Below are 17,400 nucleotides of genomic sequence, written 5' to 3' on the forward strand. Positions count from 1 at the left end.
TTCCTGAACATGGACAGGTGATCAACACTCTTACAACCAGAACCTTCCTGAACATGGACAGATGATCAACACTCTTACAACCAGAACCTTCCTGAACATGGACAGGTGATCAACACTCTTACAACCCGAACCTTCCTGAACATGGACAGATGATCAACACTCTTACAACCCGAACCTTCCTGAACATGGACAGGTGATCAACACTCTTATAACCCAAACCTTCCTGAACATGGACAGATGATCAACACTCTTACAACCAGAACCTTCCTGAACATGGACAGGTGATCAACACTCTTACAACCCGAACTTTCCTGAACATGGACAAACAATCAACACTCTTACAACCCGAACCTTCCTGAACATGGACGGGTGATCAACACTCTTACAACCAGAATCTTCCTGAACATGGACAGATGATCAACACTCTTACAACCAGAACCTTCCTGAACATGGACAGATGATCAACACTGTTACAACCCGAACCTTCCTGAACATGGACAGATGATCAACACTGTTACAACCAGAACCTTCCTGAACATGGACAGGTGATCAACACTGTTACAACCCGAACCTTCCTGAACATGGACAGATGATCAACACTCTTACAACCAGAACCTTCCTGAACATGGACAGATGATCAACACTCTTACAACCCGAACCTTCCTGAACATGGACAGATGATCAACACTCTTACAACCCGAACCTTCCTGAACATGGACAGATGATCAACACTCTTACAACCAGAACCTTCCTGAACATGGACAGATGATCAACACTCTTACAACCGGAATCTTCCTGAACATGGACAGATGATCAACACTCTTACAACCAGAACCTTCCTTAACATGGACAGATGATCAACACTCTTACAACCAGAACCTTCCTGAACATGGACAGATGATCAACACTCTTACAACCAGAACCTTCCTGAACATGGACAGATGATCAACACTCTTACAACCCGAACCTTCCTGAACATGGACAGATGATCAACACTCTTACAACCAGAACCTTCCTGAACATGGACAGATGATCAACACTCTTACAACCAGAACCTTCCAGAACATGGACAGATGATCAACACTCTTACAACCAGAACCTTCCTGAACATGGACAGATGATCAACACTCTTACAACCCGAACCTTCCTGAACATGGACAGATGATCAACACTCTTACAACCCGAACCTTCCTGAACATGGACAGATGATCAACACTCTTACAACCCGAACCTTCCAGAACATGGACAGATGATCAACACTCTTACAACCAGAACCTTCCTGAACATGGACAGATGATCAACACTGTTACAACCCAGAACCTTCCTGAACATGGACAGATGATCAACACTCTTACAACCCGAACCTTCCTGAACATGGACAGATGATCAACACTCTTACAACCCGAACCTTCCTGAACATGGACAGATGATCAACACTCTTACAACCAGAACCTTCCTGAACATGGACAGATGATCAACACTCTTACAACCAGAACCTTCCTGAACATGGACAGATGATCAACACTCTTACAACCAGAACCTTCCTGAACATGGACAGATGATCAACACTCTTACAACCAGAACCTTCCTGAACATGGACAGATGATCAACACTCTTACAACCAACCAGAACCTTCCTGAACATGGACAGATGATCAACACTCTTACAACCCGAACCTTCCTGAACATGGACAGATGATCAACACTCTTACAACCCGAACCTTCCTGAACATGGACAGATGATCAACACTGTTACAACCAGAACCTTCCTGAACATGGACAGATGATCAACACTCTTACAACCAGAACCTTCCTGAACATGGACAGATGATCAACACTGTTACAACCCGAACCTTCCTGAACATGGACAGATGATCAACACTCTTACAACCAGAACCTTCCTGAACATGGACAGGTGATCAACACTCTTACAACCAGAACCTTCCTGAACATGGACAGGTGATCAACACTCTTACAACCAGAACCTTCCTGAACATGGACAGATGATCAACACTCTTACAACCCGAACCTTCCTGAACATGGACAGGTGATCAACACTCTTACAACCAGAACCTTCCTGAACATGGACAGGTGATCAACACTCTTATAACCCAAACCTTCCTGAACATGGACAGATGATCAACACTCTTACAACCAGAACCTTCCTGAACATGGACAGGTCATCAACACTCTTACAACCCAAACCTTCCTGAACATGGACAGGTGATCAACACTCTTACAACCAGAACCTTCCTTAACATGGACAGATGATTGACAATGTTACAGGCCAAACATTCTAAACATAAATTTTTAAAAACCCAAATTTTTACAACTGATTCATTGTACTGCCCCAGTGTAGAAATTACACTTCAATTCAATTCATACGATTTCCCAATAACAACACAATATGATGTATATCTATAGACAAATTGCAGCAATTTCACATAAGGAATCACAGACAGGTGCTCAGCATAACATGCAAGTGCTTTAACCAATAGGCAACCACATCTCTCTCACTAATGAGAAAATAGATTTGCCTTATCTGCTCCCGAGCAATATTCACCCCTGCTGCAGATGTAAGTACAAATTCCCAAATTTAACACCAAACATTTCCCTTTCAATCATAATATGACTTTAACAATTAAGTGTAAGTAACCTTTGTCAGTGTTCAAGCCTCTGTACTTACAGTTGAAGCAGTCGATCTTGCTGTATCTTTTGTTGACAACGGCATCAAGGACACGGGTGATGTTGTCACGGCTGCAGGTGGAGAACTCGTCATTGTGGTCCTTGTCACCGAGAGTGGCAGACGCGAACATAATGTAGTTACCACTGGACGCATCAGGCTCACTGGTTCCATAGGGGGCACACGTTGGGCCCTTGTCGTGCTGTAAATAGTGCAAGCAAGGATGTCAGACAGTGAGCACTATACTGAGGACACATGTTGGTCGATATTCTGACCATAGAGTGAGTGAGTGAGTTTAGTTTTTTATGCTGCACTCAGTAATATTCCAGCTATATGGCAGCAGTCTGTAAATAATCGAGTCTGGGCCAGACAATCCAGTGATCAACAGCATGAGCATCAATCTACGCAATTGGGATACAATGACATACAATGACCACCCGATCCCGTTAGTGGCCTCTTACAACCAGCAGAGGTTACTGAAGATCAATTCTAACCCAGATGTTCACGGGTCTGACCACCTAAGGCATACCATAGCATAATGTGTACTGTATAGGGTGAATGCTCCCTCGCTCCCCCACTCACTCACTCGTGCATGATATTCTATGCTGAGTAAATATATTACTTCTGTCCACTGATGAGACTGTACAGTAAGAGTTTTATCAGCAGAAACAAGGTGGTGCCCTAACCAGACAACACCAGTATAAAACCTACCGGAGATCCAAAGTTGTGTCCGACCTCATGAGCAAAAGTCAGCTGTGATACCCGGGCCTGTACGGGCTTGCCGTAGTTGACGATGGTGACGATCCCGGTGTTGAGACTCTTCCCAACACGTTGGTTACCCTCGGGGTACTCCTTAAACTGTTCACAGATACCGCCAGCCGCCTCTGTAAACATAATAATAATAGCATATTTGTAACGCGCATATATCCATGCTCATGCATGCTCAAAGCCCACAAATAAAAATGCAAGTAGGCAAAGAGCTACAGTTCAAAGGCTAAATACACAAAAAGCTTACCTTACTGGGTGAGTGATGATGGTACGTTACACCAATATTTACTTGATGAATGATTTTTGAGTGAGCAAGTTTAGTTTCATTTCACACTGCTTTAAGCAATCTTCCAGCAACATCACGGCAGGGAACACAAGAAATGGGCTACATTGTACCCATGTGGGGAATCAAACCTGGTTCTTCAGCTTGACAAGCTAATGCTTTAACCACTAGGCTACCCCACTTCCCTGAATAATCATTGATCGGAGTTCAAGTTTCATGACAGTGGCAACTGAGTGTGAGAGCTCGTTTGTTGTTGAACATAGCATTCAGCAATATTTCAGCTATATTACAGCGCTTTGCAAATAATTGAGTCTGGAGCAGACAATCCAGTGACTAACATCATGGGTATAGATCTACACAATTGGGATACAATGACATGTATCAACCACGACTGCGAGCCTGGCGACCTGGGCGGTTTCACAAACAGATCTTAGCTCTACGTTTGTCGTAACTCTATGTTAAAGTATAGGAGATATGATAGTCGTAGCTCTATGTTAAAGTATAGGAGATATGATAGTCGTAACTCTATGTTAAAGTATAGGAGATATGATAGTCGTAGCTCTATGTTAAAGTATAGGAGATATGATAGTTGTAACTCTATGATCACTTTGTGAAACATGGCCATGAACACAATGGTCGCCTCTTACGACGAGCAGTGGCAACCAGATCGTTATGGGATCAGACTGAAAATGTTTGGCACCAACATCGGGAAATGTTCTTCCATCAACAACTCGTGAAGGTCCAGGTTAGAATTGGTCTTCAGTAACCCATGCTTGTCGTAAAAGGTGACTAACAGGATCGGTGGGCAGGCTTGGTTGACATACCTCATCGTATCCAAATTGTGTTGATGCTCATGCTGTTGATCACTGGATTGTCTGGTCCAGACTCAATTATTTACAGACCGCCGCCATATAGCTGGAATATTGCTGAGTGAGGTGTAAAACTAAACTCACTCACTCACTCTTTTATTAAGAACACCTCTACATGGGACTCATATCTTACTTGTCTCTGAACCGACCCAAGCCAGTCCCAGGGTCCCTTGGATGAAGTCACGGTATGTGAAGACATATGCCAGGCAGAAATCATCATGGTTATCCATGGAGTTGAGGTTGAGGAAGTTGCTGACATCAATGTTGGGGTTGCACCATGCAGTAGCTGCAGCAGTATTGCACTTCTCAGTAGTGTCGGTCATTATCTAGAAAATAAGACATAATTGCTGATAATATATTATATATTTTCTCATATGAGTCAAGTGTGAATTTGGAGCAGTAGCTTGTTTTGTTTGTTCATTTGTTGTTGTACTCTTCACCAAGCAAAAGATGGGTACCCAGTGGGATAAGTCATGTGACTATATCCTTCGGGTACCTCACAGGCAGCTTGGGTTATCCCGGGTAATATGTGTTACAGTTTGAGCATGCACAAGTGTGTGGAAACAGGTGCTTTGTAAATAGCCATTATCATCATTAGGGCTCCTTGCCTCTAGGCAGGAGACCTATTGTAATCGTTCGGTTTATTATTATTATTATTATTATTTATTATTCCGCCGATTTTTGTACCAAACATAACTCCTAAACCAATGCTCCGAATCGCTTACAAAAAATCACACAGATGCACACCCAGGTGTAGATATTCCCCTTAAAAATCTCTAGGCTCAATAGCAAAGGGGAAATAATTCAAAATTAATTCCAAAATTTCAACGTTTGACAGCAAATATCTCAAGAACTAATTGTTCCAACACTTCCAAATTTCTTGTACAGATGCACAATCGAATTCCCAACAATTTTGCCTGGACGGGTCAAGTCGCTAAAACGTACCGTTTGGCAGTTATTTTTGTTTTCAGTTTTTGGCCATGTTTTTCAGCACTTTTCTGAGTAGTTTGCTCCCAGTATCGTAGATGATGTCCTGGTGATTCCAGAACACTAATTGTTTTGAACGTAGACCCAAGAACAACTGAGATACAGCCTCTTAAAGAGGGAACTATTTCTTCTCCGGAACTACTTAAAAGGTACATGACCCCCGTGACCCCGGCTGTATTTGGAAGATCCGCTCGCCTGTCAAAACATGTGTTCTGGCTCCGTTTTGGACGATGATATCTAGCCCTCAGATACAATAGATAGAAAGTAAAGCCAAGGAGACCTCATCGTTGCCCGCAACTATATTTATTATTATTATTCAATATTTCAGAGAGTGGCCAATAAATAAGTGAGTGAGTAAGTTTGGTTTTATGCAATACATCTTGACAGGGACATTAAAAATGGGTTCCACACATTGTACCCAAGTGAGCAAAGAACTGGGGTCTTCAGCGTGACGATCTGTGACTTTGACTACTCAGCTACCCCACTGCTCTTAACCAGATAATCCAGTGATCTATAGCATGAGCAATGGTCCACGCCATCAGCATATGATACAGAGGAGGAATCATCCACTTGAAGGGCTCGTCTAGTCCATGGCTAGTAAAATTCCAGTTGGGCCAGTAAATCTCCACAGTGACTGGCTCAACTGGCTAGTGAATTTTCATGGGGAATTTGTAAATATATCACTCTTTCCGACTTGTTAAGTTATAATACACTTTCTACTTTTACGCCGCTTATAGCAATATTCAAGCTATATCCCAGCGGGGACACCAGAAATGAGCTTCACACATTGTATCCATGTGGGGACTCGAACCCAGGTCTTCGGCATGAGGAACAAACGTTTTAACCACTAGGCTACCCCACCGCCCTACTGCAATGTGTAAATCACTCAATATTCATATCATCGACATTAACATTAGCTTGATACAGTTTCTATTGATACAAGAGGGTCCAGCAATACAGTGTTTGATATACCACTACCAGTAAACGACAACCTACCCTGGTTCTCTGGACCAGGAAGTTGATGCCCTTGTACGAGATGGAGTCATCGTATGTGCTGAACGTCGTTGTAGAGTAGATTGACTTCAGGGCGGCCACATGACTGGCAAAGAATGCCAATATCTCCTCCTTAGCTCGTTCATCACTCTGAAACAGACAAGAGTTACCTCCCCTAGTATATTATACAGGTTACACCAGGAAAGTAAATAATGTATGTCTATTTAGCAATCTTGCAGGAATAACCTGCAGCCTGTGACTTTTTAGGAATACTTCTATCCTTTATGAACAATGACGTCACCAACACAGAACACAGCACTCAGTTACTTCTAGTCTATACAGTATAACAATTCCATATCCTCACTAGTGCTATCTCTGGGTATTACTCATCCCTAATGTAAAATAATTACATCACCCAAGACACACACATTCATCCCTGATGTAAAACAATTTCATCACCCAAGACACACATGTTCATCCCTTATGTAAAACAATTTCATCACCCAAGACACACATGTTCATCCCTGATGTAGAACAATTTCATCACCCAAGACACACACATTCATCCCTGATGTAAAACAATTAAATCAACCAAGACACACATGTTCATCCCTGATGTAAAACAATTACATCAACCAATACACACATGTTCATCCCTGCTGTAAAACAATTACATCAACCAAGACACACATGTTCATCCCTGATGTAGAACAATTACATCACCCAATACACACATGTTCATCCCTGCTGTAAAACAATTACATCAACCAATACACACACATTCATCCCTCATGTTGAACAGTGATATCCCCCAAGACACATGTGATATAACAAGTTATATCCTCACCAGTGTTGTTCTAGGGAACTTCTCTTTCTTCACATAGTTCCACAACATCGGGTCAGACTGCAGATAGAGGTAACATGTGTTTTTTCCGCCAAGGTTCCGGGGAGCCCTCTTCTGGCGGTTCAATGCCTCACTGTATTTGTTGTAGGAGTAGGCCGGCTCTTCATAGTTCTCAGTTGCCTGGAGAATGAAAGAAGTTCAAGATGAGCAAGAAAGATATTCCCACGATTTAGTCCATCTATTGTTAGAGGAGTCTTGATGTACAATAGAGCATAAGCCAACATGTTAAGGGCATATTCAGAACCCTGCCTCCTATCACTCTGGAGGAAGCTCTCTAACCACTGTACCACCTCAATTGACCTGACCAACAATGAAAGGCTGCTTGTCACCCTCTCCATGATCCCCAACCACTGTACCACCTCAATTGACCTGACCAACAATGAAAGGCTGCTTGTCACCCTCTCCATGATCCCCAACCACTGTACCACCTCAATTGACCTGACCAACAATGAAAGGCTGCTTGTCACCCTCTCCATGATCCCCAACCACTGTACCACCTCAATGATCCTGACCAACAATGAAAGGCTGCTTGTCACCCTCTCCATGATCCCAACCACTGTCACCCTGACCTGCACCCTCTCCGAAAGGCTGATCTCCACGATCAACCACTTGACCTGACCAACAATGAAAGGCTGCTTGTCACCCTCTCCATGATCCCCAACCACTGTACCACCTCAATTGACCTGACCAACAATGAAAGGCTGCTTGTCACCCTCTCCGTGATTCCCAACCACTGTACCACCTCAATTGACCTGACCAACAATGAAAGGCTGCTTGTCACCCTCTCCATGATCCCCAACCACTGTACCACCTCAATTGACCTGACCAACAATGAAAGGCTGCTTGTCACCCTCTCCGTGATTCCCAACCACTGTACCACCTCAATTGACCTGACCAACAATGAAAGTCTGCTTGTCACCCTCTCCATGATCCCCAACCACTGTACCACCTCACCCTCTCCATTAACCTGACCAACAATGAAAAGGCTGCTTGTCACCCTCTCTATGATAGTCATCAGAGGACAAACCCAGAGGGCCTGGATCCATTCCACAAAGCAAACAACCACTTGTCGTAAGAGGCGATTAACTGGGTCAGGTAGTCAGACTAGCTGACCTGGTTGACACGCCATAGTATCCCAACTGCGTAGATCTGCTCATGCTGTTGACCACTTGATTGTCTGGTCCAGACTCAATAATTTACAGACCGCTGCCATATAGCTGGAATATTGCTGAGTGTGGCGTAAAACTAAACTCACTCACTCCAAACCAGGAGATCCTCCACTGGACTCACCCTCTTCGCTCTGTTCGGTGCCTCGTATGCTGACTCTGACACGCGCTTCATCCATTCAAAATGATGATCATTGCCGCACGTTGCACTCTCCGCCTCGCGCCGATGTCTGCAGCAAGGAGTGAGTCAATCTTTATTGAGATGTTTGAATTCAAATACACATGAAAAATTAGAAAACAACAAAAACTTATGCAACATTTGACACACATGGGGCAGCATATTTTGAACTGACCAAAATCCTGAAGAGGAACACTTTATATGGATAGACAACTCGTTTATTGCAAAATATGCGACGTTTCGGTGTAGATCCTAATACCCTTATACAGTCAGCTCTCGTTAATCCGACACTTGTGGTTGCAGAGAAATATGTCGGATTAACGGAAATGTCGGATTAATGTATTTGTGTGAAAATATCAATGTTTACTAAATGTCATGAGATCGTCATACTGTTGCATGCATATCAGAAATGGTAGATCTACTTATCTTCATCGTACGTAAAAATATTCACAGAAATAAAAAATACTAACAATACATACTTGTTATCATTTATTAACATTCGTAGATGGCATAACATACATATATAATCACATAAGCGAACCGTTTCATATCTATTTCATGACCACATTGGCACAAAACTCACGTTTGTTTTTACCGCATATCAGCTGCCATTATGACCCGGATGTTGAATATGTTACAGTTTCCATACAACTAATTCCATAATTGCATGTGGACGTCTAATGTACAATCAGGCATGTATCATAACATATATAATTTATAACTTGAAAAAGTCTTTGATGGTCATTAACATCAAACACGTCTAAGTGGTGTGTCAGAAATGTTTGCAAAGTGTTCAACGATGTCTAAGTGGTGTGTCAGAAATGTTTGCAAAGTGTTCAGGTGATGTTTTGGCCTCAGATAGCTTGAAGCATTGGAATCAGTCAATCTGAGAGACATGTAACTCAACCACTAAGCAGACTGCTTCAGGAGGTCGAGATCACGGTTGATCGTCTGAATCTTCACATCAAACTTCTGCTCAGCAAAAGTGATGACTTCTTGTTGTGTTGTCTGGGGTTTTCTTTCTTCAAAAGGAGATTTCTTTCTTGATCAATGGGCGTAGCTTCTACAAGGGGTCGCTTAGCAGGTGGTGTACTCGTGACAAACATCTTGTGATGAAAACTCATGTCGGTTGTAAACATTTTATACAGCTCGCTCTACTGTTATTTCTTGATTAAATCGTCTCAATTAATTATCCTGTGTTCCTAATTAACAAGTGTGATGTTCACCGACGTCAGTGTCAAGTAGCCAGTAAGGCACATGCTAATTACCACTCACGTGTGATTGTTTGTATACAGTCGGATCATCTGACCGGCTGTGTTGATTGTCGGATTAACGAATGTTTTTACAATGTATTTACAATAATCAGTTGCTAGATTGGTGTGTCGGAGTCGGAATGCGAGAATGTCAGATTAACGAGAGTCATTATCACTGTTTTAAATGGTTCCCTAATTTTTTGTCGGATTAACGTGATTGTCGGATTAATGAGTGTCGGATTAACGAGAGCTGACTGTATATATCAAATAAATGTTGGGCGCATAATTCGGAGAGAGTGAAGAGCATGTTGGGTCATGTGACGCATTTTCCCGCCAAAACATCTAAAGGGAGATAGCACTGGGTGAGTGATTTTACGTCCGCTTTTTTGAAGGGAGCTTCAAATGGGGATTCAAGTGTTCCACTATCTTTTGCAAGAAGAAGGAGACAAGCAAAAGAGCATGAGTCAGGATAAGGAAAAATAATGATACACAACATTATGCACAAGGAGAAATACAAGCTTCTGAATGCCACTTGAAGAAGCAACCAAAATCCTGTTTCACAACATTAAATAATCACTTTCAACGTAGATAAGCCAAATTTTGAAGACCAGGAAAAACATTCTGCAGAAAGCAGTCAGATTATCTAAAAATTACATTTCAAACTTTGTTTTCTGGTTGTAAAGAAATGACATATGTTAAGACCAAATACTGAGGGCAGATATTGCTATCAAGCTACTATTTATCACACTTTTCAAAATGCATGAGAACAGTCCTACTGATTAAGTGCAGCTTCTGTTGAAAATGTTCTGTCCTTGGATAACTTGTCATTCTTACCTGTAAGGGTCAAGGTCAACATGCTGTTCATCGTATATCACAGAATGAAAGTGTGGGTTTTGCATATACTGCGCTGCAGGTTCTATATGGTAAGTTGTCTCCCCTGGGATGTGAACATGCCCCCGAGTTGTGCCGTTGATGATAGAAAGGTGAACGTAACTTCGAGGCACACCTGTAATATTTGACAAGGGTTAGCTAACTGTATCACTCATAAGTAGGAGTTAGTGAGCATGTTTTTATACCATGTTTAGCAATAGTCCAGCAAAGTGACAGCTGGAGACATCAGAAATGAGCCTCACACACTGGACTGATTGGAGGAGTTGAACACTGGATGAGCGAACCTTCAACCGCTAGGCTACTCCTCATAACTTAAGAATCATAGCCATGAAATTGTCATTAGTATCAAATAACCCATCTTGCAATCAATGCAGTGTTCTGGATCACCAGCAGAATGACCAAATGTTCTCTATAAACACTGCAGGATATCCAACTGTTATCCAACCCCAAGCTACGAAGTACTTACCTTCAAGTACTCCTTGGTATATAAATGACGTATCTACTGGTTGCAAATGTCCATCAAAGCTAGATGTTACATGATCCGGGCTGTAAACGGACGTGTCCTTTTCTAATTTTAAGTGAAAATCTCTGTAAATATAGAGCATATGTATGTATCACATGTTGTACTCATGGCCTCCTGGCCATTTATACGGAAAAATGATGATGAAAATGATGATATATATCATAACAATAGGAGCTGAAGTCACATGAACCATTTTGAAAACAATCATTTACTGTTTTCTGTACACATGGAACGTTTTTTACATTTTCCTGTTAACTATTCACATGAGTGTTGATATATTTCATATCAAAATGAGACAGGGTTGTATATCGTAATTGTCATAATCCATCATTCTGAATCACAATTTCCCCCCAAACATTGGACAAACAGAAAAATGTGAAATTAAATACTAGTAAGTACAATATTCAATATAAATCCATATCATTTCGAAGATGGATTAAAACACTGGACCTAGATTCATTAAAACACTGGATCTAGATTCATTAAAACACTGAAAACACAGGACCTAGATTCATTAAAACACAGGACCTAGATTCATTAAAACACTCAGATGGCCATACAATACAAGGGAAGTAGGTTATACTACCAGTGATTCATTAATTTTCTGCATATTTTTCTAGTTTTTTAAGTGTACATCCATCCAGTAATTAGAACTGCAGAAAGTTTTTAATATTTAGTGCTGTCATATTTTACATAATGACATCTGCTGAATGTGACCACAGGTATTTTCAAGTGGTTGACATTAATTTTGTGCAGAACTGGGGTTTGGTCTGATTACATGCACACATGCCATACCTGTTGTTGGCTTAGTTACGTTTTTAAACACAACCACCACCCCCGCCCCCCGTTACTATACAAGTCAATGGGGAAAACATTTGTGTAACCTGCATCACCACCAAAACACATCCAAGGGAGGTAACTCCACCAAACAAATCTAGGTAACTCAACCAAACAAATCCAAGGGAGGTAACTCCACCAAACAAATCCAAGGGAGGTAACTCCCTACAAACACAAAGGAAGCAACACTTCCCTCACAATTGTACTGGATCTCACCTTTTGAAAGCTTTAAAGCGCAGGTATAAGTGTGAGTCCAGTGACCGACGAACACGCTCATGGTCTCGGTGAATACTGACTGGATCCAAGCGCAGCTCCTCATAGTATTTGATGTAGTCCGTCAAGGATTTTTGTTCTGGAAAAAACAAACAAATATGCAACAAATATTTTCATTTAATACATTCCACATTTCTATTCAACAACTAGGTCCCTCCTTGGAGATGTAAGCCTAACATCGGCAAGATCAGCAATTACTATGTCCTGTATATTACCAGGAAGCAGAGAATTATAATTCCATCATACATCATACCGACATTAGGTACACATTTGGAGCCATGCATCAGACACTGAGCAAGTCTAGATAAACCTGCTTCCTCTAATTTTTCACCTCATATGGAAAACAAATGAGAGCTGTTTGAATTCCTGTAACAGCTGTCACAATTTCATTTCACTGTCACAGAAAGAAAAACTTGGTATAACATCTGGATAAGCAAGATGAAAGTAATTTCAGTGCATGCTGTCATGGGGCGTAACCAACTTATCAATACAACATTTTATCACAACACACATACTTTATTGGAGACCTATAGCCTGACCCAGACAAGATGTGAAAGTTTGTCTTAACTCAGTTGAATTTAATACTTGGACAGGTTAAAGGTGGTCTCCACTCTGCTCAGTCTAGTGCTTGGTGGATATGTTAAAGGTGGTCTCCACTCTGCTCAATCTAGTGCTTGGTGGACATGTTAAAGGTGGTCTCCACTCTGCTCAATCTAGTACTTGGTGGACATGTTAAAGGTGGTCTCCACTGCTCCACTCTGCTCAATCTAGTACTTGGTGGACATGTTAAAGGTGGTCTCCACTCTGCTCAATCTAGTACTTGGTGGACATGTTAAAGGTGGTCTCCACTCTGCTCAATCTAATGTGGACATGTTAAAGGTGGTCTCCACTCTGCTCAATCTAGTACTTGGTGGACATGTTAAAGGTGGTCTCCACTCTGCTCAATCTAGTACTTGGTGGACATGTTAAAGGTGGTCTCCACTCTGCTCAATCTCTCCTCCACTCTGCTCAATCTAGTACTTGGTGGACTGTTAAAGGTGGTCTCCACTCTGCTCAATCTAGTACTTGGTGGACATGTTAAAGGTGGTCTCCACTCTGCTCAATCTAGTACTTGGTGGACATGTTAAAGGTGGTCTCCACTCTGCTCAATCTAGTACTTGGTGGACATGTTAAAGGTGGTCTCCACTCTGCTCAATCTAGTACTTGGTGGACATGTTAAAGGTGGTCTCCACTCTGCTCAATCTAGTACTTGGTGGACATGTTAAAGGTGGTCTCCACTCTGCTCAATCTAGTACTTGGTGGACATGTTAAAGGTGATCTCCACTCTGCTCAATCTAGTACTTGGTGGACATGTTAAAGGTGGTCTCCACTCTGCTCAATCTAGTACTTGTTGTGGTTGCAGGGATTATGTTTGTTTGTTTGTATAAAGCTAATTTCAGCTATATCATAAATATATTATGGGCGGAAGCACCCAATCCTGTTACGAATGTTTGAATACCAATCTAGGTGAGGTGAGGTGAAATTGGGTTTTACGTCGTGCTTCAGAATATTTCGCTCATGTGACGACGTGCATGCGTGTGTATGTGTATGTGCGGCTGCTTGTACTAGCCCAGACTGAAGCTGGTTTTATAGTGCTAGCCCACTGAGATACCATGCCGCAGTGAAGCATGAATACCCCACTCAGACACATTATACTGACTCTGAGCCGACCAGTCCTTGTTGTACCCATTAATGCCGAGCGCCAGGCAGGGACCAACAAGTACCATATTTTAACGTCTTTTGGTATGACGCGGTCGGGGATCGAACCCGCGACCTTCCGCTCTCCAGGCGGACGCTCTAACCAGTAGGCGGTCGAATACCAATCTAACCTGCATTTTCATGGGTAGTGTTTATGAACAAAAATTTGTTTTTCACAGACACATTAAATCAATTTATGCAGCAACTAACTCCACTAGACCCACAACACATAAACTATGTTACCAGTCAGCTATTGATGTCATTCTCCTATGACCAACACTGCAAATAAGTCACAACACATCTACAGACCAATCCCAGTCCAGCTGGTTGAACAGGTGCATCATAAGACATAAACTCCATGTGACAGCTCTGTCATTGTTAATGCATAATTGGCTGATAAAACCCAAAAGTCTAATGTGTTCAGTGAAACATGCTGGTACCTTGTGCCTTCTCTAATCGTTGTAAGACACAGACATTTCTGGGTGAGAGAGTGCTGCGACTTTAGTTTTACGCTGCTTTTAGCGATATTCCAGCAATATCATGGCGGGGAACACCAGAATTCTCAGTAAAATCAGTGAGTGAGTGGGTGAGTGAGTGCTCTTGGCCTTTATACTGGGTATGGTTTAAGCTTTTAGCAGTATTCCAGCAATATCACGGCGGGGAACACCAGAAATCTCAGTTAAATCAGTGAGTGAGTGGGTGAGTGAGTGCTCTTGGCCTTTATACTGGGTATGGTTTGAGCTTTTAGCAGTATTCCAGCAATATCATGGCGGGGAACACCAGAAATCTCAGTTAAATCAGTGAGTGAGTGAGTGGGTGAGTGAGTGCTCTTGGCCTTTATACTGGGTATGGTTTAAGCTTTAAGCAGTATTATTCCAGCAACATATCAGTTAAATCGCAACACCAGAAATCTTTTAGCAGTATTCCAAATCAGTGAGAAATCTCAGTTAAATCAGTGAGTGAGTGGGTGAGTGAGTGCTCTTGGCCTTTATACTGGGTATGGTTTGAGCTTTTAGCAGTATTCCAGCAATATCACGGCGGGGAACACCAGAAATCTCAGTAAAATCAGTGAGTGAGTGAGTGGGTGAGTGAGTGCTCTTGGCCTTTATACTGGGTATGGTTTAAGCTTTTAGCAGTATTCCAGCAATATCACGGCGGGGAACACCAGAAATCTCAGTTAAATCAGGGAGTGAGTGAGTGGGTGAGTGAGTGCTCTTGGCCTTTATACTGGGTATGGTTTGAGCTTTTAGCAGTATTCCAGCAATATCACAGCGGGGAACACCAGAAATGGGCTTCACACATTGTATCCATGTAGGGAATTGAACCTGGGCCTTCAGCATGAGGAGCTAATGCTTTAACCATTAGGCTGCCCCACCGCCCCGCTATGGGTAAGAATTTCTGTAGCTAATTCAACAAGTTGAGAAATACAGCTTATACTGTGTGCCACTATGGTGTTGGATCTTCTGTGAAACATCTTCATGTTCACAAAACAGAAAGAAAATGTCTGTAACATTTATTGTCTTCTACCACCTATCTCAGTAAAATCAGTGAGTGAGAGTGTGAGAGTGAGAGTGAGTGAGCTTGGCCTCTACACTGAGTAGGGTTCAAGATTTTAGAAGTATTTCAGCAATATCACAACAGAAATAATCTTCACACACTGAACTCGTCTTAGCAATATAACCCGGTTCAGTGACGAGGACTTTGACCACACAGTCAAAATGAAGGAAGCATGTTTTTTATGCCAATCAGATTTCAGATTTCTACAAAGAATTTGCCTTCATTTTTGACCACCTCTGTTCAGAAATGACAATACAATGAGAAATACAGAAAACAAATACTACTCATAGTGTGTTGAAGTCATGTCATGTAAAAAGACCCGAGCATTCTGTTTCAATTAAACTTGGAATTGGTTGTATATCTTATTTTTTAGATAAAAAAAATTATATAATGTCTTCATGAAAAGAAAGATAACCAAATATTGCTTGTTCATACTGAGAATTAAGAAGATTGGATACCGATTGTCTCTATCATGTCTTTTATTTCCCACCACCACCACCCTTGAAGGGCCTCAATCAACTCTCACAGTCTTTATTTCCCACTACCCGCTCATGTGGAGCCTCGTCTCAACCAGGATGTTGTATACCTGTGTCATGACAAGATATGACTCAGGCTTGTTGTTGTAACGGGGAAGTATTGTGAAGCTTCTTGTTAGGCTGCTCAGTCAGGATACAGATGTATGATCAAGACACACCAAGCAGAAATACACAAATGAATTTGTCATTTATGTTTAAAAATGTCATTAAAAATGTCTTCTGAAATTTCGAAATATTCTCATATTGGTTTACACACTGGGCTCATGATACTTTGAAGTGTATGATACAGACAATTGATATTCTTGGCATAGTCAAACTCTGATCCCCATAACCTAGTCCTGAGTTCATCAGTCTTTCAGGCTGAATCCAACTCCTAGCCGCTAGTCCACAGCCCGTGACACCTACTGAGGCAGGTCGCTAGTCCACAGCCCTTGACACCTACTGAGGCAGGTCGCTAGTCCACAGCCCTTGACACCTACTGAGGCAGGTCGCTAGTCCACAGCCCTTGACACCTACTGAGGCAGGTCGCTAGTCCACAGCCCTTGACACCTACTGAGGCAGGTCGCTAGTCCACAGCCCTTGACACCTACTGAGGCAGGTCGCTAGTCCACAGCCCTTGACACCTACTGAGGCAGGTCGCTAGTCCACAGCCCTTGACACCTACTGAGGCAGGTCGCTAGTCCACAGCCCTTGACACCTACTGAGGCAGGTCCACAGCCCTTGATACCACTTCTAGTCCACAGCCCTTGACACCTACTGAGGCAGGTCGCTAGTCCACAGCCCTTGACACCTACTGAGGCAGGTCGCTAGTCCACAGCCCTTGACACCTACTGAGGCAGGTCGCTAGTCCACAAGCCCTTGACACCTACTGAGGCAGGTCGCTAGTCCACAAGCCTTGACACCTACTGAGGCAGGTCGACAACTAACTGGACCTGCTACATTCTTAATGTTAACAGCTAGATC

At 42.3% G+C, this 17,400-nt stretch overlaps 1 protein-coding gene across 2 annotated transcripts in view; it reads right to left on the bottom strand.

Annotated features, from left to right (window-relative positions):
- LOC124253926 (disintegrin and metalloproteinase domain-containing protein 10-like) overlaps positions 1 to 17,400 on the bottom strand; it is a 63,771-nt gene that overhangs the window by 15,928 nt on the left and 30,443 nt on the right. For both annotated transcript variants that reach the window (XM_046687775.1, XM_046687776.1), the window contains exons 2-10: positions 12,551 to 12,686; positions 11,441 to 11,562; positions 10,918 to 11,089; positions 8,777 to 8,882; positions 7,430 to 7,606; positions 6,586 to 6,732; positions 4,736 to 4,928; positions 3,394 to 3,566; positions 2,686 to 2,884 (exon numbers count right to left, since the gene is read on the bottom strand). In XM_046687775.1, the coding sequence (XP_046543731.1) occupies positions 2,686 to 2,884; positions 3,394 to 3,566; positions 4,736 to 4,928; positions 6,586 to 6,732; positions 7,430 to 7,606; positions 8,777 to 8,882; positions 10,918 to 11,089; positions 11,441 to 11,562; positions 12,551 to 12,686 (1,425 nt within the window). The remainder of the gene's footprint in view (positions 1 to 2,685; positions 2,885 to 3,393; positions 3,567 to 4,735; positions 4,929 to 6,585; positions 6,733 to 7,429; positions 7,607 to 8,776; positions 8,883 to 10,917; positions 11,090 to 11,440; positions 11,563 to 12,550; positions 12,687 to 17,400) is intronic.

The sequence above is a fragment of the Haliotis rubra genome, unplaced genomic scaffold, assembly GCF_003918875.1.
Source record: "Haliotis rubra isolate DU_JTF1 unplaced genomic scaffold, ASM391887v1 Scf559, whole genome shotgun sequence".
NCBI lineage: Eukaryota > Metazoa > Mollusca > Gastropoda > Lepetellida > Haliotidae > Haliotis > Haliotis rubra.